Genomic DNA, 21,562 nt, shown 5'->3' with positions numbered 1-21,562 from the left:
ATCTGCTCTCATGAGACACGAGGGTGGCAAAGTGCAGAAACAGGACGACTACAGGCTATTGTGAGAACAAAAAAATTGACATTCTAGTCGAGTTGCACTGAGTATTTGACATTTTTTCTACTCTCCCCGCCTTCCTTTTCTGATTAACATTCCCAAATATTCAGGAAACCATTCTGCTGCTAACGGGCCCAAAATTTGGATAATACTGTATGTTTTTGACTTAAGATGTGCTTCTTTTTCAGTTAATCTGTCATTTTGCTATATGCATTTATTGATTGTTTAATGCAAATGCTTGTGTATAAGATACTTTAAAACCTATCTTGCATTCCATTTAGTTTATCATTCAGTAGAGAATACCTACATTTGTTTTACAGGAGGACTAACTTATTCCAGATAACTGCCCAACCTTCTACCTTTCTGACTTTCAGATAACATAATTTTTCAGGAGTCTCTGTAATGGTTATTAAAAGAATTCTGTCGCTTTATTAAGGAGCACTGAGAAGGCATAAATGGGTAGGGGAACATCAGTGTAGTTCTTCAGGCATTTGTCTTGGGGACCTGCCTTGTTTTAGGCTTTTTAAAAATGATTTTCAAACATCAACAACAAAAAGACTGTACTGATGAAATGTGATGGGACAAAAGAAGGATTTGGGGTATTGTATAAGAACTGAGTGACTGGATACTGCGGTGTTAGAAGTAAAATAATTCAGAACTACACAGTGCAGATCATGCGTTTAAAGAGTACAAAGAGAATTTATGCTATCAAACAGTGGTAAAGAAACAGAAGAACAGTTGAATGTGTTAATGCAGAACTACAAATAGGCAATGTGTCTGTGAAAGGGGCGAATGTGGTCTGAAGTTACATCAGAGGCATAGCTAACAGCAATAAGTATTAGAATGAATAAGAAAGACACTGGTGAAACCTCATGCAATGCTGGGGCATGGTTTTGTGGGTTTGTGACTGATCTGTAGGTGAATTCAAACCAAAGCAGGTGCAGAGAAGAGCTAAAATGGATAGTCTTTTAGCCATCATTGGATAATGATGGCTGAGAGACAAGATTGTTTTGCTCAATTTAGGAGGTAAAAAAAATAGTGTGGGAAAAGCTGTTTCTAATAAAGAGCAGTACTGGTCTGAAAACATTGCATATAAACAGATTATGAATTCAGATTAAAAATCAGAGAAAGACTTGTAAAGATCAAAGGAGTAACTTTAAAAAACAGTCTTAAAGAAAGAATAGTAGAAGCAAAAAATGTACTTATATTTAAGACTAGTTTTGAATGTTGACATTGTTTCTAGCAGACAGGGGTAGAGGTGATGACCCAACGGGTCTGTTATAAAAGCAACAATTTTGTACATCTCTAACTTTAATATAGGAATGAGAAATGCAGCTTTGATTTGGTGATGTGTTATACTTCTTAATAACTTCCATTGTGTAAGGTGCTGATAAAGATTAGAGTAAATAAGGTTTTTGGGAAAGTGCTTTTTGAAAATAGTAACTGCTAAGATATTACCTCATTGCACTTACTTAGAGCATGTTTTCAATCTGCAAGAGTGTTCCTTGGATGAATTACTTGGTATTATAAAGTGAGGTTAATATAAAGCATAAGTAAGCTCAGCAAACAGGTGGAAGCTAAAAATTGTAACTGTGAATGGGATTAAGGCAGAGTTTTATTTACACTGTAGTTTGATTTAGGTTTAGGACACTTAAACAGATTTGGTGTTTCATGTAGGGCCAGTTTGGCTGCAGTCTGGTTTAGTTTAAAAAGGGTGTGATCCAGAGCTTTATAAGGTGCCTCACCCAGCTGTTCAAATATTTTGTTTTACTTTTTGATTTATAATAAAATGTGTAGGATTATAATGAAGCTTTTCTGGCAATATGTACAATAATGCTATGGAAATAAAATATTGACTTAATAAATGAAAGAACATTAAAGTTCACCAAAAGTTCAAACTGAAAGTTGCAAAACCTTTGGGGAAGAGTTAACTATTTGTGTTAATGAAAATAGCAAATGCTAATGTGTACAATTATTCTACCTCTAGGAACTAGATGTCCTACTGATTTTGCTGAAGTTCCCTCAATTCTGATGGAGTACTTTGCAAATGACTATCGAGTGGTTAACCAGTTTGCAAGGCATTATAAAACGGGACAGGTAGGGAAAATTAATATATAAAATATTGAAAATAGGAATAAATGTATTCAGGAAAAGAATTGCATTTTCATGTATATTTTTGTTAATGTTTAAAGAGAAATAAAAAGTGGATAGAAATTATTTTAATATTATAAATTAATTATTCAGAAAAATGTTAATATTTGCACTGTAGAAAAGACAAATGTAATCTGTAGAAGAATACCATATCCTTATGTCCAAGGTTCCAGTTACATATTTAAAACTTTCAACCCTTTTTTCCGACAAAGACTGTGTAGTTTCTACACTACACAAACTTAGTGTAGTAGATTAACAACTCCTGTGTGAATCAAGTTATGTGGAATGTTTTAATTTAATTACAGATAAATTTTGACAAAAATAGTTGTTCATCATTGAACTGTCTAAAGTCTGTCTTAAAATAAAGCTCAGGTACCAAATCATGGAAATAAATGAAAATTACCTGCAGTGTTTAAAAGCTCCTATTTTTAGCACAGTGTAGGGTAGCGATTGAAATATTTTGTGATGAAAAGTGTACTGCTTTATTTGGAGTTAGATTAGGATTAGGATTATTTAGATGCTGGCAGTTGTGAATCTCTGCATTAAAACTCTGATTCTTTTTTACATAAAGATGTTCTATGCCAGTCTAATGCAGGGTTCTACTTTCTGTGGGAAATTTAGAAAGCAATGCTGTTTGGAACAAGGTGACTTTTGGTGGTTTCTTTAATGCATGGCAGCATAACATGGTTTGTATTTGTACAGCCGTTTCAAAAATGCAAACCAGTAACCAATAACTGAAGGTATTTTTCCAGTGCTTTTGATTGAGGAAATTTCAGCGTACTCGCATGTAATGGTTGAAGAATAGACTATCCACCAATGCAAACCCAAGAAAGCCTCTTAAATTGTGTAGTGTTACACTTTACTGAAGCTTTTTATCTGATACTAAGCATTCAGTGTTACGAAAGTGGAATTATGTTTGCCTCCACACTGTAACAGTTAGAAAAATAGGTTGTGTTATAACTTCTATTTTTATAGATACAGCCTGAGAAATTTGCTCTGTAAATCTGGTTTGTTTTGTTTTGTTTTTTTTTTTTTACAGACCAATCAATTCTGCAGAGCACTAAGAAAGTCTCCTTGAAACCTGGGAGTTAAAAGTACTCCGTTCACAAGTGTTCATCACTTGTACGTTTGAATCCACATACCAAAATACTGCTTTCTAGTGTTCTCTATAAAGTTCATGTAGTATTTAACATCATGGAGTTAATCTGATTGCATATGAGTTCAGAGAATGAACTTGACTAAAACATCTGAAAGAGATTTGTGGAACATTATTTAAGGCTTTGTATTTTCAAAATGGCTTAACAAATCTAAACCATGTTTAGTTGCAGTGCAAAAGCTAAGAACCAGGCTCTCTGTCCCATTTGGCATTTCCAAAAACAACTTCTGTTTATTGTTGGTGAAATCTTGCCCTTTCAGAGTGCAGCTGAGAGAGTTTTAATGTAGAAATTCAGTCTTGAAGGGGGCAAGAATGGATTATGCTGGAAGATGAGAAAAAAAGCCTGAAGCTGCTGAGTGGCTCTTGAGAGTTTCAGACTGCTTCCTTTTAACTGCTTTTTTGAAAATTTAGAATGTATTTTTAAGCCATTATCCAACATACATAAATCTGCTTTTGCCTGTGTTGGTTTATCTAAGCTAGTTTTAAGAATCTGATATCAGATTTCCGTATCTGTCATCTAAATACAAATAGGTTGAAGTCATCTTTTCTGTTCTTGAAATTCAGTGATTGTTACAGGAATTACTTGTATCCGTTGTGTATGTGTTACAAAGTACTTTGCATAGAAAATCCCAGCTCTTTTACATTTACAACTTCACAAAAATCCTTTTGGGGCTTGTATTTTCTGTTTTTGTTCCCTGACTAATTTTTTGGTGTGCAAATGGAAATTTGAATCAATATTTTCTTCTCCAGTTTTTTAGTTATTTGAAAGAAAAATGAGTCCACTTTACCCCCTTTTCAAGGGGAAGTAAGGCAAGTAGATGAAACAGTTAAAATGTGAAATTTGTAAGATCATTTCATCCAAATGTTGTTCCATATGATAACTTCCATTAAGTTTCTTTTTATGAAAAAAAGAGGCTGAGCTTTTCTGTGCAAGAAGGATCTTCCCTGCAACAACTACACCAACATAGCACTGCTAGATGTTGACAGAAGGAGGGTTTTTTACTGACCTAGCTTGGTGAGGACACAGTGCAGGTAATTTGCTTTCTGTGCATTTTGGATAATTCTGCTGTCAAGTACTCAGGAGCTAGAACGCTTGCAAGCTCTTCTGGCAAAAGGAGCAAGTCTTGTGAATTTAGTTCAAAAAGCTGGCCAGCACAAAAATGCTTATTCCAAGAAAGTAGCAAGCCTAGTTTCCCTTTCATCTTAAAGATAACTCAAAACAGAAAATCCTGGAGGAAAAACAGGAATAGAGGACTGTGTTAATTAGTTACTCAAGCTGAATTGCTCAGGTAAGCTCATGAATTCAAGCCATGCCAAAATGACGTCATAACAGTGCCTAAGCAGACAATCTGGTTCATGCGTACCATTCTGTATCACTGTGTGTGTTTGTTTAATTTCATTTATTAAGTGCACAGATATGTGGTAGGTCTGTCAAGCTAAATCATTTTAAGCTTGTGTGTCTTTGGGAGCTCTGTTGAACAAAGGCCAGTATTTCAGCTGTTCAAATTTGAACTGACTTCATTTTTCACAGAGATGGAGTTACAAAGGCAGTATTGTATTAGCATGACTACAAGAATAAGCCCACAGATAGTAAACAGTAGTAATGAGTCACGGTTACTACACAGCAGCAAGGAGTTAAGAGTGCTCTGGGACACTGGGATTTCTGTTCTTTTGGCCACCATAGCAAACATGCTGAAAAATTCATGCCAAGATCTTAAAGTTACTTAATATAGAAGGGTGGAAAAGTGGAACCTGAAGTGAAGCATGTAGTGTTTAAATTTAAAAAAATGGAATGGTTATTCAATTAAAATTGTTTTAGCCAAAGCTCTATGAAGTCTTTCTTTTAGAACAAGGATGACAGTTTGATTCTGGTTTTATCAGTGAGCTCATCTGTCAGGATAAATAAAATAATCCTGCTGATGCATTTTTTTTTTCTTCACTCAGCTGCTTATTAAGGGGCTCTATGAGATGGTAATGGAGCAAGGAGAAATAGTTTCTATTACCTGAAACATCTTTCTCAGCACATTCAAGACCTCAGCATATCTACATGCCTGCCATTCACAGAAACAAACTTTGGAGAGGAGTGGTCATCTTTGAAAAACCCTCTGGAGTCTAATTTTAGTTCCCTGAAATCTTAAATTTTAAAATCCCAAAGGTGTTTTGGGAAAAATAAGTGATCTCCTTTTTATCATTCTTTTAATTTAATCTAACTTTGGCAATCTTTTTCTGGTGCCACGTTTACTTGGCTTATGAATTATGATCACAACACTGTCTTTGAGCCAGATCAGTAGCACTGATAGATTTAAACAAAAGAACATTTATGTCTTTCTTCTGTGCCTTTTTGTCAATAGATACTATCATGAGTGATTTGTAATTTCCTGGTGATTTTAATCTGCTCAAACAGTAGAGTTTGATCTTCAGAGCAGAGTAGATCTACATTGTTTATTTGATATTCATATGGCTGCAAAAAAGATAAAAAGATTTTCTTGGAGGCTCTTGGTATTACCTACGTTTTACTTGGTCTCTAGAAGGTGGTGCTAAACCATCTCCTGTGAAAAGAGATTTTAGTACATTGTTAATGATCATTCTGTGTCTCCCCTCAGGAGTTTGATTTAGAATAGGATAGATGCTTGTAACAGAACATAAGGAAGAAACGGGTGAATGCAGAGGCTGCTGTTTCAGGAGTCTTCTCTGGCTTGAGGTATTTGCAGTACAGTCAAAAGAAGGCAAGACTTTCTTGGGTGGAGAGTCTGTAAGAAATGCTTAGCTGTGAACTGAGAATTAGACCTGCTTCAGTTGTTTCTTGAGCAGGGCTGGATGTGATCAACTCTCCCAGGGAGCGTACAAAGTCCATCTGCATGACCAAACCTTGCTGCTCTGTGCCCCAGTGAACTGCAGACTTGGATTTCCCAATTGAGCTGAGGATCTGTGGGACTGTGGTTTACCAAAATGTCCATTAGAAAAGTCTTAGTGCCTTTTGTTCTATTTATTTTGTGTACCAGCTGAAAGCCTGTGCACTTAACTTCCTCTTACCATCATTTAATATAGCCAAAATATAAAATTGAAAATCTATTATGTTGAAAGAGCTGGTTTGACCTTACTGGTAGGAGTGTGGTTGGCTTTTAACACTCTTAAATCATAACTGTGTAAAATATACATATTTGCTTTTGCCAAGGTTTTGGTTGTTCAGCTTTTTTAACACTGACAAATTACAATTGAAGAATTCCCATCCAGTTTTCTTATACTTTACTGTACCCTTAATACAGGTGCCCCTAGAAGAAATCAGTTTTGTTTAATTCCATACTGCACTACTTCACTAGGAAATGAAAGCTTTGAAAAAGCTGCCAAAACTTGCTGATAGGTTTGGTGCTTAATAACAAAATCTATTCAAAATTTTATAGGTTTCCTTACACAAAGGTTTCTTGCATGACAACTGAAACGGTGTTATTGCAAATCCACATGTGCTTTAGTTCCAGGATGAAAAGTCATCAAAATGCATGCCTCACACTGCCTAAGAGGATGAGATGAAATGTTCTTAGATCCAGGAGAAAAATTGTGCAACCAAAATACTTTTTGCCATTTATTTTTTTTTTTTCTGCTTTGCTTCTTGCCTTAATAACTTTTCTACACAATTAAGTAGTATTTTGAACAATACTAAATGCAGTATGGAACCTCAAGGTAGTCAGTTATAACATCTTTATTATTATGGATAACTAGCCATTTACTCTTACTCTAGCAGTCCAAAATCATCATGTGATTTGAAGCAGAATTTTTGTGTTTAGGAAGGGTAAATACTGGCCTAACAAGGATGTACTGTGAGACAGACTTCATGTGCATTGGTTCATTTTTCTGTGTTGAAATTTAACAGCTGTGCACATTGACATGACAGGCAGAATAGTGGGTGTTCTATCCCATTCTTGACCCAGCTAACATTTGTCTTGGGAGAAGAGGTTACAAGCCTTGGCACGCTACTGCATAAAACAGCTGTGCAACTTGAGAGTTTTTGTTATCTGCTTTAACTTTCAGATTCCACAGAGTTAATTGATAACATTTTCCTCACTTATGTGTAACTTCTCTGGAGATGGGTTTTTATTCTGTGAACATTAACATTGTTTGTCTTGAAGTCATATCATTTGCACAGAATCTAAACATATGGCTCTGCCATCAGGACCTGTAGACTTTCATGTATTATTTCTTAAACACTTCAATGCACTGTAAAATGTAGGTACGCTTTTAGAGTTCAGTGCAATACCAGACATCTGTATTACATTTTACAACTTGTCACTTTCTTAATATTTTAGCAAGAACCCAGTTATTTTAACCATATTTAGTATGTTTGGTTAATAAAACCACTAGCAAAAAAAGAATATGCTTACTGGGAAAAACATCCATTGAAAAGCTTCAGGAAGTAGTGAAAGAAGTGTAAGGTCAAGGATTCATATACAGATATTCTTAAAAATCCGGCATTAAAAAGTCTTTGGATGTACTTGTAGATGTCTGGATAGAAAGTCAAAAAGAGTTTGCTTAATGATTTGAAAAATGACTCTGACTTTCAGCCTGTGGTGGCATGGATGGTTTTGTTGCCATAGATGTGGAATAAATTCAGCTTTGTTAAAAATTTCAAAGGGTAGTTATTTACTGTTCAGTATGACCAAGCATTTTTATGTGGGTTAGGGTAGAAGGCCTGATGCTGTCCCAGTTGAAGTTACGAAAACCCTGCCAGCTCCAAGGGAGTTATGTGGGCCTCCATGTAAGTCTAAGTGAACTGTGCTCAAAGACCAGCAGGAGAATCTATTGTAATACCTGCTTTTGAAGATTAGTCAGGATAACTTGGGAGGACCTTAACTGCCCCAACTGCTCTTTATCTCTAAAGACAGTCATATTTTTAACAGGCATATAAGGGAACACAGTATCAATTTATAGAAAAACAAACACCGAGACACAGTGATTTCTTGATTGCTATGTAAATTACTGCCAGTATCTTAATTACCCATTTAATGCTTTGTTTAGCAAATGAGACTTCCTTCCTCAGTGCAGAGCACTTCAAATATGTTTTTGTTACCACCAGGAGTCTTTTTCTGGGCTTTTTTTTTTTTGCATCTTCAACCTTTTCTAGTAGTAAGCCTACTATTTACCTGTTTTCAAAAGCACAACAATTCTAAATATGTTCTGACTTTTTTTTTCTTTTTATTCAAGCCACTACCAAAAAACATGGTGTCAAGACTATGTGAGTCAAAAAAGGTGTGTGCTGCAGCTGATATGCAACTCCAGGTATGTTCTTTGCATTCTAGTCTCTACTCTCTATCCAGAACTTACAGAACATTTATAATTCTTACAATTTTACCAAATCTATTTTAATATATAAACTATATAAAAATTAGTGAAAATTAATTAATTTTGTTATTAATTTTCATGTTTGTTTTTGTGAACATATTCTGTGTTGTCTGCTTAAAGCTAAATGTCTAAGTCTGTAGGAAAATATCGTGAAAACCACAGCTTTTGAAAATGATTGGATTATCAGAATTCCCAAATGTGGTTTAAGATTGAGTTCGTAAATTAACGGACTCATTTAAGGAGAACTTGCAGTAGAGGAAGTATCACATACCTTTGGATCATTAAAGTGTAGCAGGACTGAGAGATACAAGCCACTTTAGTAAAATCAAACAGCTCATTTATTTACTAGAACGTGATTTGAGCTCCTTGTTTTCTGCAGCTCCAGTACGAAAGTGGCAAATTGTTACTGCCATCAAAATTGGTGGCTGACCTATAAGGCGGTAAGACTCCTCTCATGGTGTTAGGAGCAGTAATTAAATTTATAAACCTTTATTTTCTGTGGGTAGATGCGATTGATCAGTCATTCCAATAAGCAAACTATCAGTGTTGCTTTTCTTCAAAGGAAATAAAGTAAAATAGGTTTCTATTTAAAATGGGTTTCCATCTAAAATGGGTATTTAGGTTTTTTCAGTCATGCAACAAGTTCTCAGGTGTGAACAGTAGCATTAGCATCCAGCCAAGTTTCTGACTTTGGCTGTGTTTAGTATACTACAGGCTTCTGCTGTATGATTTTTGTGATTTCGTTTTCTTCTTTGTTTAGCCTTAAGGCAGAAGCATGTATTTTTTTCTTTTTACAGTTGACCTGGTGTTTAGGTGAGATGACTCTGCTAGTACCTTAATAAAGGCTATTCATTATTTTTGAGATGTGGAAAGAAACAAATTTAAAGATCAGATCTTTGTAATTCTCCGCTTTGAAAAGTGCTTAAATGATTGCAACCCTGTCTACAAACTTGAGTTGTGCTGGTTAACTAAAGTTGATTTAAAAGAAAAACTTAGTTAAATACTTGTAGTTTGCTCTGTGCAGTTATTTCTAGTGATTTAAAACTAATCAGAATACTGAAGTGTGGACCTGTAAATGTATATGTGTCAGTTACACTAATCAAAACAAGACTTAACACTGTTTTGGGAGTATATGTATATTTTTCATGGGTTAAATTTAACAGATTTTTGAATTATGCTTTCAGTGTGGCACTGACTGTCAGTGGCCAGTGTTGGCTGTTCAGGAGTGAACAAGGAGGGTGCCACCTGTGGCGTGAAAATAACTGTACCCTCTCTGCAGATCTGATTTTGAAATGCACAAACCTGGCTCTGAAAGGTTCCCACACAGAGATAGCTGAAAATCTGGAAAGAATGTAGGCAAGAATATAATTAATTCATATAGGAGATTTTTGGGGAAAAAACAATTTTGGACTGAAATGAAGTTTATACTGAGAATGCCTAGTGGTGGACCTCTATTCATGAAGTCCAGAATATTATACAGAAATATTTGCCAGTGTACAGACTAGTAACCATCAAAGTGATGATCAAGTGCTTTCACATGCACCCATTCTTTTCTGGTGTGTCTATAACAGCTATATACATCTGACAAGATTTCCTTTCAACTTTTATATGTATTTGCTATAATCTTGTCAATGTTTGTGACCAAATTGACAGTGTGGAGGCTAAATGAGCTTGGATACCAAGAACACTTTAAGTCACAGGTATGTTAACAGTGACATGGCCTCCTCGTCCTGTGGTGGGGGGAGATGATGTGCTGCAGAAGTCAAGGAGGAGTCATTGCATTGGTCCCATGGGGTGGGCTCTGCAATCCCCCTGCTGCTCTTGGCCCTCAGCTGCTCCTGGGGTCTCTGTAGGGTCTGTCCTGGAGTGACTCCAGACCCCATAGTTTCAGAACTGGGGAGAGAACACCCACTTCGGGTGGGCTCAAATTCCTGCGGGCACCTAATGATTGACTGGTGCTGGCAATGATGCAGTGATTAAGCAGGCTGCTTGCCCTCGAATTCCTCTTGTGTAACTAATGTTCAACCAGTCTCAAACTGTGCCAAATGACCACAATGCCACACTGAATAATATTATTCATTTCCTACTTTCAGCACCATGTTTTTGGAGATTCCAAATGTAATACACACAGAAGAATGCACTCATTTCAAAGAGACAGGCTGGCAGAGCCATTCTGTTTATTAATTCAGAAAAAATGTCCCAGAGAAGTTGACTGCATGGCAAATATAAAGTTCATACATTTCTTTGTAGAAGCGTGTATTGTTACTCATGCAGATTTAAAAGTATAATAATTCATTAAAGAAAAACATGTATTTCAATCTGCAGATGCTGAAGTATTTGTGTACTGCTAATGCATATACTTGAAAAAACTGTGAATGATGACTCAGATACCTTTCCTTCAGACTTTGCAGAGTATATTCTATACTGAAGACTAGATGCTATGTAAGCCATATTTGACCTTTAAAAGAAAGAAAAATGCTTACATATTTTCCAGCAGTGTGGATAATGCCTAAAGGTTCTTTTGTGGTCTGTTCAGAAAATTCAGTCTATTGGTGTATGAAAATAAGAAATGATGCTGTTTTTTCATCATAACTGTAATACCTCTGCATTTTCTTCCAGCTCATGTAAGCACTTACTTAGGAGGAAAGATAGGAGAATCCATGCATCTTCTCATAAGGCTTTTGCCATGCAGATTGGGTCTGAGAGTCTTTTAGTCAATAGCAACTTCACTGGAAAATGCATAACTGTTTAGATATTGATGTAATTAAGCAGAGAAGAAGCTAGAAAGAACTGGAATAAAGTTAAACTAATAAATACTAATGTCAGTGCAAAATAGAGAGACAGTATGAAGATAGATAACTAGTTGATGGCCTTTCTGTATTTTTAGGTCTTTGGGGAAATGTGGTTTACTGAAATTAGAAATCATCTTCTAGCTACTGCTTAATATTAAGTGTTAGCATGCTCCTCAGCAGTATCACCTAAAATCCTGTGGTCCTGGGATGTGTCTCCCTATCCCATTTCAAAGGCCTGTGTAAACACACAGAACTGTGGTTTGTAGATGGGAATGCTTATGGCTATAAAGTTCATCCAAGTTTATTTTCAGGGATGGATTTTTTTTTTTTAAACTATGCTGTCCAGGTGGCCTGGCTCATAGCTTTCTTCCCACGCTTTTCATGTGCCAGGATTGGGGGGAAGCTTGTAGCTGGCTTCAGTGACTCATTTCTCTACCACCGTGTTGTTCTTTAGGCAGTCCATTTCACTGGCCTTCAGCTGACATTTCCCCACTGCCTAGCTGTGAGTTGAGCTTTTGCTCCAGCTCCCTGACCACAAACTGCTTTACTGCAAATTCTACTTTAGAGAAGGTCCACTGCAGTGCAGTCTGCTCCATCTTGCGATGAACGCTGAAGAGCAACTGCAAACAGGTCCTAACAAAGTTTGGAGATAGAAAAAATAGAATCAAGGCTGGGCTGAAGCAGGATGCTAAAGTCTACTGTCGGATGCTGGAGTTCCTCGTATTTGGTTTGGGTTTTTTGGAGAGGAGAGGGAAGTTGGTGTGAAATGACTCCTGCAGAGTCACAAAGGCCTAGGGACTGTTACATCAGGTAATTTTCAGATCTATTCATAGTTCTTACCGTTGGTCATATTCTCAGTTACCCTTGCTACCATAAATGCTGTAGCTTTTGTTAAACTTTGTTAAAAAATGAACCGGGATTCTAGAGACCAGCTCTGAGGATGAAAAGTACAAGCAAAGGCATTGCAAAGCCTCTTTCTCTTCTAAGATAAGAGTAAAAAATTTTGTAGTTTTTACAATCTTGTACAGGCTTTTCTTTATATTTTTAGTTTTTCATGCTACCAATGTAATGATGGAAAATTCAGAGTATCTGTACAAAGTTTGGTTTCAAAAAATAAAGTACTCATTATTGTTTGCCATTTGGTGCAGTGTCTTCATGGAGTTGTCCTCTGAACAGATATTTGCTGCCTATGTTGGATTTGTAGATGGGCAATGTTAAGTGCCTCCAACTTTTGTTCAGTGTCGCTGTCTGGGGCACAATACTTGGAATGTTGTCAATGGCTGATTGTGCAAGATTAGGTCTTACTGACCTCTTTTCTCCTCATTAGCCATGTAGGAAGCAACCAGCAAATTCAGCAGTAGCTGCTGCAAGTCATGTCTTCTTCACCCCTCTCCTTATAACCCTCAGTTTTTCTTGAAAAAAAAAATTTTCACATTTTTCATTTGTCAACACTGTCAAAGGATTTATCAGGATTCTGTATGTTAGAAGACAGCTTATTCAAACAGAAAGAATACAGCCCTTTAGAAACAGTCACAAATTTGGTAAAAGTAAGTGTTGTATCCAGCCCAAATAAAATAAATTATTAATTCCTATAAATTAGGAAAGCGTTCAGAATGGTTTTGTACCCAAATTTCATAATACAGAGTCTTTTTACAGGTTGAGGGGGCTGTGTTATTCAGATTGCATAAAACATCCATTCTCCATGGATGGAGAATGTCTCTAAACAGCCTTTTCTCCATAAAATTTATGCATTTCATGTTTATAATTCCTTAAACAGCATGTTTATCACATTGGGAATGGTATTGTAGTGTCCCTGGGAGTGTGACTGGGTCTAAATCTCTAGCCAAATTACTTGCTTCATCCCTTGCACAAAAGTTTTTTGAGGCTCCCTACCATCAATTTTCCTATGAAATGTGCCTACTGCAGGATGGCCTGACCTGAACTCCTTGCCTTAAATATCTGGATCCACCAGACTTCTCAACAATACCTGTGTTGCACAGCAGTGGCTGTCCTCTTCTGTCTTTCCTGCACTTCCACAGAATAAGAAATCTTCCTATAAAAAGAATAAATGCTGCAGTTCTTTTCAGCGACGGCACACTAAGCCTGTCTTCTTATCCATGCCTGTTTCATGTTTGCTGTTAAAATGGCAGATACTCTGCTTTGCTATCTTCACTTGATAAGTCTTTTTGTTGGTGCTGCTTTCCTGATCTCCAAACACCTCAGTAATTTAGCCAGGCACCAGTGTCCTGCCGCAGTTCACATGCTTCTGCACTAAAATTGCCTATGAACCAGCTCTTACCTCTGGCAAAATACCCAGCTGGTGCAGTGTGATCTCAGGCTAAGCTTACACTGCAGCAATTTATTGCTCTGTTTGTGAGAGCTAAACCAAAGGAAGAATCTGCCTTAGTACTACACTGTTCGAGTGTTCTAGCAGAAACTCAGGGGCACCGGCAGCTCAGTGCGCAGCTGCTTATGTTCACTGCCTGGGCTGTAACTTGCCCCTGCCAGTGTGATGTGTTCTCATGGCTGCATGCACACGTCTTGGAATAGATTATTTTGCTGTGCCCACTCAAATAACTTTAAGTCGTATTTTTAAATAGATTTAATAAAAATCTTTTTGAAAAGGGGAATTGCTGGAGGGCTTTAGGGGCAGGTCTTAATTTCATTTAAAAATGCAGGTGATTTAATACTGCCCAGTGTTCTCAGTGACCTAAACACGGATTTATGACAGGTCATGGTGGTGGTGATTGGTGTACTCCTAAAACCTGTTTTTCTCCTTGTATGTTACACTAAAAGTGCAAGATTTGCAAAACCATGTATATTTAACTCTTCTCTCTCCCTATTTGCTCTTTCCCGTCCTTTTCTATTTGTCTTTTTTGGTAGTCAAATGCCAATGCCATGTGCCAAAGACAAACATGTATCTTACCTCTTCAGGTATTTTATGCTGCTTTGGACCAAGTCTACCATGGGAAACATCCTCTGAAAAAGTCAACAACAGAAATTTTAAAGGAAACACAGGAGAAATTTTATGGATTGCCATATGTACCTAATACAGTGAGTAGAAATGGACTGACTGTATAAACTACACCTTTTCTTTGATAGCGTATTAATACCCCTACCTCTCCCTGCCCCTTGCCCCACACACTCCCATGCTTATTGTTGTATTGTTAATGCTGAAAGAGTTTCCTTCTTTCAGCCACTTTATCCAGAGAGTAGGGTGTTGGAAATTTTCAGCTAAAAATCAAAATTTAAGGTACCCTTTTTTTGTGCAGGTGTAGTCTTGTCATGCTGAACTTGATTACTTTTTCTTTCGTTATTAAGGAAGGCACTGGAACAACACATTAGAAAGAGGGTTTATTTTAGCTTTGCAAAGGACTATTTGTAAAAGGCTACAAAACACTGTGCTGCACGTTGGTGTTTGTGTGCTGTCGGTGTCAGCATGTGAGAGCAAGTCAGCATGAAGTAGGACTTGGAAGTGAGTTTTTCTCAGTGTACTGCTGTGATCTTTGGCACGTCACTTATTTATCCTTTCATGTGGCATCTGAAAGTGTTAAAGCCTTGAGTGCTACTGAGCTACGTAATTTTGATCTTCACCATGACTAATCGTGCATTTGCTCTGTACTTCATGTGACATCCAAAGGTGCAGTTTGCATAGATGATCGTCATGGGGTTTCCTGGACGGTCTGGAGCTGAATTCCCAGCCAGAGCATGGCCCAAATCACTGTTTGACACTTTGCTCAGAATACCCAGATCCTTTCTTGGCTTTCTGCTTCTCAAGGAAGTGTACTTTTCTCTTTGGCAAAAACGTGACTTTCGTTCTTTGAGACGGGTATTGGGAGATCCATGCTTCAGCCCTTTCCTCATCAAAACTGTACTTCCATCTACTGGCCCGGCAAAGCCAGGCAAGTGGAAGCAAGGTGTCTTCAGAGTGCGATGTCTGACTTCTTAGCATTTTTGTAAGTTGGTTTTTTTACACTGTTCCTCTGCAGGTGTTAGTTATCCAGTGAACGGAACCATTCCCTGCTTTGAAAGTTAGCCTGCATTTTTTGTTCCATTTTAAATCTTTTTTATTTACCTGTTACTTTCAAAAGAGTGTAACAACTTGTAATGAGTGTAGCCTCAATATGAAGAGGATAGCAAGTTTTGGTCTGGAATGTCATCCCAGCAAAATGTACTGTGAACTTTTGAATTGTCAGAAAGTCTGTGTTCTGACATTTATTGAATGTAGAATTTGTATGTAGTCAGGAACTATAACACAATTTAAATTTCAGTAAAACAGTGAAAAATTACATTAGAAGAACATTAGCGCTCTGTAGAGTAATTGATGTCTGTTATTTGGCTTGCTGTCCTTTGCGGCTTTTTCTTCTGAACTTAAGATATGTTTTCAGTTTAATTTGTAGTCCAGATAAAAAAATAAATGTCTTGAAAGTAATTTTTTTTTAAGTGAAGAGAGTATATTCCTTCCTTTCATTTCATTTCAGAGCTACACTTTTAAATATCGTAAGAGAGCAGCTTTTATTTTCAGCTTGGCTAGGTACATATACGGCTGGCAGAGAAAACAAAGTATTTTGATTATTTGAATTGTATCTGCTCTCTATAGGTTTAGATCCAATTATGAATTGCTAAGTCAGGCTTGTATGTCTTAAGTTAGTGGTGTTGGGTAAAAGTAATTCTTCCTCAGTGAAGATCTTAACTGCATTAATGTGATTTTTTGTAGTCGCATTGTCTGTCAAGGCTGCACGAACATCCATTATTATCTCCTGATAAACCTTAATTCCCTCTTACTGCTCTTGACAGGCAAGTAAACTTATTAAATATCCACTGAATGTACTTGGGCTTCAATCTCATTGTGCAGACTCACTTTCTGAAGTAGAGCCACAGCATGTATCTTCAGCAGATGAATTTCTGTCGTTCTGAGGGACAGCTCAGATAATAGGACAATTTGTATGCATCTTTTTTGTTACAGTACTTTCAAAATGAGGCACATAAACTACACCTAATAAGTAAATGCTGCTGTATCTATGTGGTGATACCTATTTTAAGGTAAACCAAAGCATCATCCTCAGGAAATATCATGCCTTATGTGCTAACAGTAGGAGGGATAGTGGGAAGAAAATCCCGTGGAAGTCTGTATTTGCCATTCAAATAGGTTTTACAGGCATTGGGGCAGTTGGCACTGCATGCGGCAGTATTTACATTGGCTGTGCTGACACAGCCGGTCGCAGGAGCTAGTGCCGCATGCAAGGCAGAAAGGAAGAATGGAGCAGGATGTAGACAAACAGAAGCACAGAGAAACAGCACTCCACGAGACTTTGTTTTCCTGAAGAATGCAAATCTCGATTTCTGGCTGGCCATCATTTATCTGTTCAAAAGTACACAAGGTTTGCTGCTGGCTCCTGGAGGATGAAATTCCACTGGGATTTCTTTGCTCTATTCCCAAATCCAGAAGCTTATGACTGCCAGGCAGGGGGCAAGGAAATGTATCTGCGTGTTTTTGTAGTGTCTGGCGGTTTTATTGCCAGAGGAGATTTGTGTTACTGAGTTTGGAAAATGAATAGAGATTTCACGCAGGCTGGATTCTTGAGTCCTTGTGATGCCTTTAAAAAGCAATCAGTCTTCCTTTTGAATCTTCTAAGAAAGCAAGATAAACCAAATAATAATGACCACGCATTTGCGTGCCATTTCTTCCTGGATGTACTTGGTGTCAAAATCCGTGTGCTGTGGGGTATTCAGTACTCTGCTTTTCCTCCAAACTTTTCTTCAAATCATAGCCTATTTCTCATGCCTTGTGAAGTCGGTTTCCATTTACTGTGGCCTGCCTTGCAATTGATAACACTGTCTGCTTTTAGAGTATCTCCCCACCTTTGTCTCCAAGATGCCCAGAGAGACTTCTTAAAAAGTATCAGGTGACCCTTTGATCAACCTGAGACACGATCAAAGTTTCTCGCCATGATCTGTTGCTTAGTCCTCTGCCTGTCTTCCAAGTTCAGACTTGAAAACTACTTTCCTTTGAGACAGTCATAAAAACTTAATGATACGCCATTGTTAGTCCCGCGCCAAGTATAATAATTCCTATCTCCTGCTGTGGGTTTCAGTTCAATATCGTAACAAAAAATGAGACACAGGGTAAACAGGCTCTGCAGTGATAGTGGAGATTGCAGCCTCGTGCAGTTACAGGAAAGAGTTCCCAATAATGAAGTGGTTTTACAATAAACACCAGCTGCCCAAATCATCATACCTGAATTTTCTTTGTGAAATATTGAATTAGTTTAAATTATTGACTCTTACTTTAAAAAAATTACTATGGACTTGCATACTAATGTCTGTCCATCATAGTAACTTTATTCATTCTAATCTGGAAACTTGGTGGGAGATGCTGGTTTGACTTGTGACTATGACGAAAAATGGTTTTGGAGAGTGAAGTATAGTGAATCTGGGTTCTTTTTTAGATCACTTCCAAATAGTCCTTTTTGCATATTTTAAAATTACGTGGCCTTCCAGTAAGCTTTTCTTCCAGAAACAGAATTTCTTCTGTGGTACTTGAATACAAAGTGCAATGCTGGAATTAACCCACACACATCATTATAATTACGTTTGATAGGAGGGAACATGTTGGTATGTAGGGAGCCTTTTGATATTTTTTGGAACACTAAATGATTTGCTATATACCTTTTTGTTCTAGCATGTTAAGTACATATATAGTCCAGAAGGACCACCTCTACTGGTGGCCTAAAATTTACAGCAGGCTACAGGTTTAATTACGCTTGTATATTTTGTCCAGAGTGCAGGTTTCTTCAGCAGTATGAGAACTTCTTAGTGGCCGATGGTTGCTAGTGATTGGAGAGACTAAACCACCTGTGAGACCAAATATGTTAGCCAGCCAAGTTTGCCAACAGAAAACAAAGCAGGTATTGTTATAGATACCCTAGAGGGAAGAAGTGTATGAAAAATGGTGTATTGCCAGTGTGGTTGTTAGTCTTGCTTCTTCCTGCAGCTGGGGGACTCTGCCCAGACATGGATCCTGACCTTGGAAAGCTCCACCTAGGTCCTTGTCTTAACTTGCTAGGATTGTGTCTGTCATGTTCCTGACAAAGGAAATCAATGGATGAGATGCAACCTAACGTTTGGAGTGCTTGCTCAGAGACGCTGTCAGGCACTACAGGAAGATGTGGCAGATGAGGGAAAGGCTGTGGATGTTGTCTACCTGGACTTCAGCAAAGCCTTCGACACAGTCTCCCATAGCATTCTCCTGCAGAAGATGGCAGTTCATGGCCTAGATGGATGTACTCTTCGCTGGGTTAAAAACTGTCTGGATGGCCGAGCCCAGAGAGTCGTGGTGAACGGAGTTAAATCCAGTTGGCGGCCGGTCACAAGCGGTGTCCCCCAGGGCTCAGTTCTAGGGCCAGTCTTGTTTAATATCTTTATCAATGACCTGGATGAGGGGATTGAGTGTGCCCTCAGTAAATTTGCAGATGACACCAAACTGGGTGGCAGTGTTGATCTGCTTGAGGGGAGGAGGGCTCTGCAGAGAGACCTGGACAGGCTGGATCTATGGGCCGAGGCCAACTGTATGAGGTTCAATAAGGCCAAGTGCCGGGTCCTGCACTTTGGTCACAACAACCCCATGCAGCGCTACAGGCATGGGGAAGAGTGGCTGGAAAGCTGCCTGGTGGAAAAAGACCTGGCGGTACTGGTTGACAGCCAGCTGAATATGAGCCAGCAGTGTGCCCAGGTGGCCAAGAAGGCCAACAGCATCCTGGCTTGTATCAGGAATAGTGTGGCCAGCAGGACCAGGGAAGTGATCGTGCCCCTGTACTCGGTGCTGGTGAGGCCGCACCTTGAATACTGTGTTCACTTTTGGGCCCCTCACTACAAGAAAGATGTTGCATTTCTGGAACATGTCCAGAGGAGAGCAACCAAGCTGGTGAGGGGTCTGGAGCACAAGTCATACGAGGAGCGGCTGAGGGAACTGGGGTTATTTAGACTGGAGAAGAGGAGGCTGAGGGGAGACCTGATCGCCCTCTACAACTACCTGAAAGGAGGCTGCAGTGAGGTGGGGGTCAGCCTCTTCTCCCTGGTAACAGATGATAGGACAAGGGGGAATGGTTTGAAGCTGCACCAGGGCAGGTTTAGGCTAGACATTAGGAAAAAATTCTTCACTGAAAGGGTTGTCAGGCTGTGGAATGGGCTGCCCAGGGAGGTGGTCGAGTCCTCCTCCCTGGAGGTATTTAAAAGAAGGATAGATGAGGTGCTTAGGGACATGGTTTAGTGGTGGGATGTCAAGGTTCAGTTAAAGGTTGGACTCGATGATCTCAAAGGTCTTTTCCAACCAAAGTGATTCTATGACTCTATGATTCTGAGAACACAAGGATTTCATTAACAGGGCACATATGAAGGCATCTGGGAGGTTGGTCAGCTAAAGAGGAATTGGTGTCACTAGGTGGAACTAGCTTCTCTGTAGAGAGAAAATCATTTCTGCATCACACATTGTCACCATGTGCCCAAGTCCCCCCTTTTTTTTTGTTGAAGAACACCTGAGAGCAAAAGAGGACCTATATGCTCCTTTTTCCTTCTTAGGAGCCTTTTCTTAGGAGTTTGAAGATGACCTGATCTCATGCCTAGTTGTGGTAGGGAAGCCAGAGGCCAGAAATGGAGACTGTGGTTTCTGAAGTTCTGTATATCACAGTCTTCTACTGATCATGATCACTGTCAGTAGTGGTGCTGCAGTGAAAAGGAGGGTATCATTTTCGACAGGCCTGTTTCTCAGTCTACTGAGGGCTGGCTGGCAGTTTGAGTGAAGTATCGTGTTAGTGAATCTGCCACCTGTCTCGTTGTGGCATCTTTTGTCTTCAGATTTCTTGTTAGGTCTTTGGAGTGACTACTAATGTGTAGTTGTAACTCTGGTCTTGTATAACATTTCATGTGAACGTCAATAACACCATATAAAAAGAACAAATTGTCAGACTGGGCAAGCGATGAGGCAGCTGTCTTAAAATAAGCGATAACCCTTAACCTCTGAAGGTAAAAGTGGTTTTGAATTCTGAAAACTTTACTCAAGTGGTGAACATAAATCTTGAAATTATTGATAAGGAAGGCTAAGTAGTGGCTGCCTATTAAATGTTGAACTGTGATTTCATTCCATACTTATCTAAAATCTTCCCAAATTTGTCTTAGATTTAGTACGTTAAACTAATGTAACCTCAGAACCTGAGCAAAACTGAAAGCTAGGTTAAAGGAAATGAAAAAGAACAGCTACAAGGTAGAATTGGTGCTGTTGGCCAAGAGCTTTTAAATGACCAACACTGGGTTTGGGATAACAGAATAAAATTTATGGTGCTAATCAATAAGATGCTGAAAAGAACTAAGTGGGAGAAAAAGCCTATGCATTTGAATATCTGAGAAAAGGAAGTTATTAGAAAAGTAGAAGCCATATAAAAGTGAAAAACAGAAGACAGCATAAGCTCTAATGAGCCAAAAGTAAAATTGTGGAAGCTTTGAGCAGCTTAAAAACCTTTACATCAAGAAATCATTACAGTGCGAAGAGCTGACCCTGAAGAATAGCCACGAGCAGGTCGAAAGCTTGTGGGTAAGAATCAGAGAGAGAGGCAACAAAGGGAACCTGGTGGTTGGTGTCTACTACAGGCTGCCAGATCAAGAGGAGCCGACTGACGAAGCGTTCTTCCTCCAACTCCGGGAGGCTTCGCGCTTGCAGGCTCTCGTCCTCCTGGGGGACTTCAACCACCCCGACATCTGCTGGAAAACCAACACGGCAAGCTGTAGGCAATCCAGCATGTTTCTCGAATGCATTGAGGACAACTTCTTAAGCCAGGTAATAGACACCCCTACCTGAGGGGATGCGATACTGGACCTGGTGGTCACCAATGCAAGCGAGCTCATCAGAGATGTCAAGATCAGAGGCAGCCTGGGCTGCAGTGATCATGCGCTGGTGGAGCTCACGCTCCTGAGGGAAATGGGAAGAACAAAGAGTACAGTCAGGACTCTGAATTTTAGAAAAGCAAACTTCCAGCTCCTCAAGGAGATAGTCAGAAGGACTCCCTGGGAAACGGTCCTCAGG

The 21,562-nt window shown here is 38.7% G+C and overlaps 1 protein-coding gene across 1 annotated transcript in view; it reads left to right on the top strand.

The window, feature by feature from the left end:
• Positions 1-21,562, top strand: part of LOC104131696 (mitochondrial intermediate peptidase) — an 83,688-nt gene that overhangs the window by 35,463 nt on the left and 26,663 nt on the right. Inside the window, exons 15-17 of the mRNA XM_035900435.1 lie at positions 2,042-2,151; positions 8,558-8,632; positions 14,422-14,541. Coding sequence (XP_035756328.1) covers positions 2,042-2,151; positions 8,558-8,632; positions 14,422-14,541 — 305 coding nt within the window. The remainder of the gene's footprint in view (positions 1-2,041; positions 2,152-8,557; positions 8,633-14,421; positions 14,542-21,562) is intronic.

Source organism: Egretta garzetta, unplaced genomic scaffold (assembly GCF_000687185.1).
Source record: "Egretta garzetta isolate BGI_Z169 unplaced genomic scaffold, ASM68718v1 scaffold98, whole genome shotgun sequence".
Classification (NCBI taxonomy): Eukaryota; Metazoa; Chordata; class Aves; order Pelecaniformes; family Ardeidae; genus Egretta; species Egretta garzetta.
This window is presented reverse-complemented; position numbering and strand designations above follow the sequence as displayed.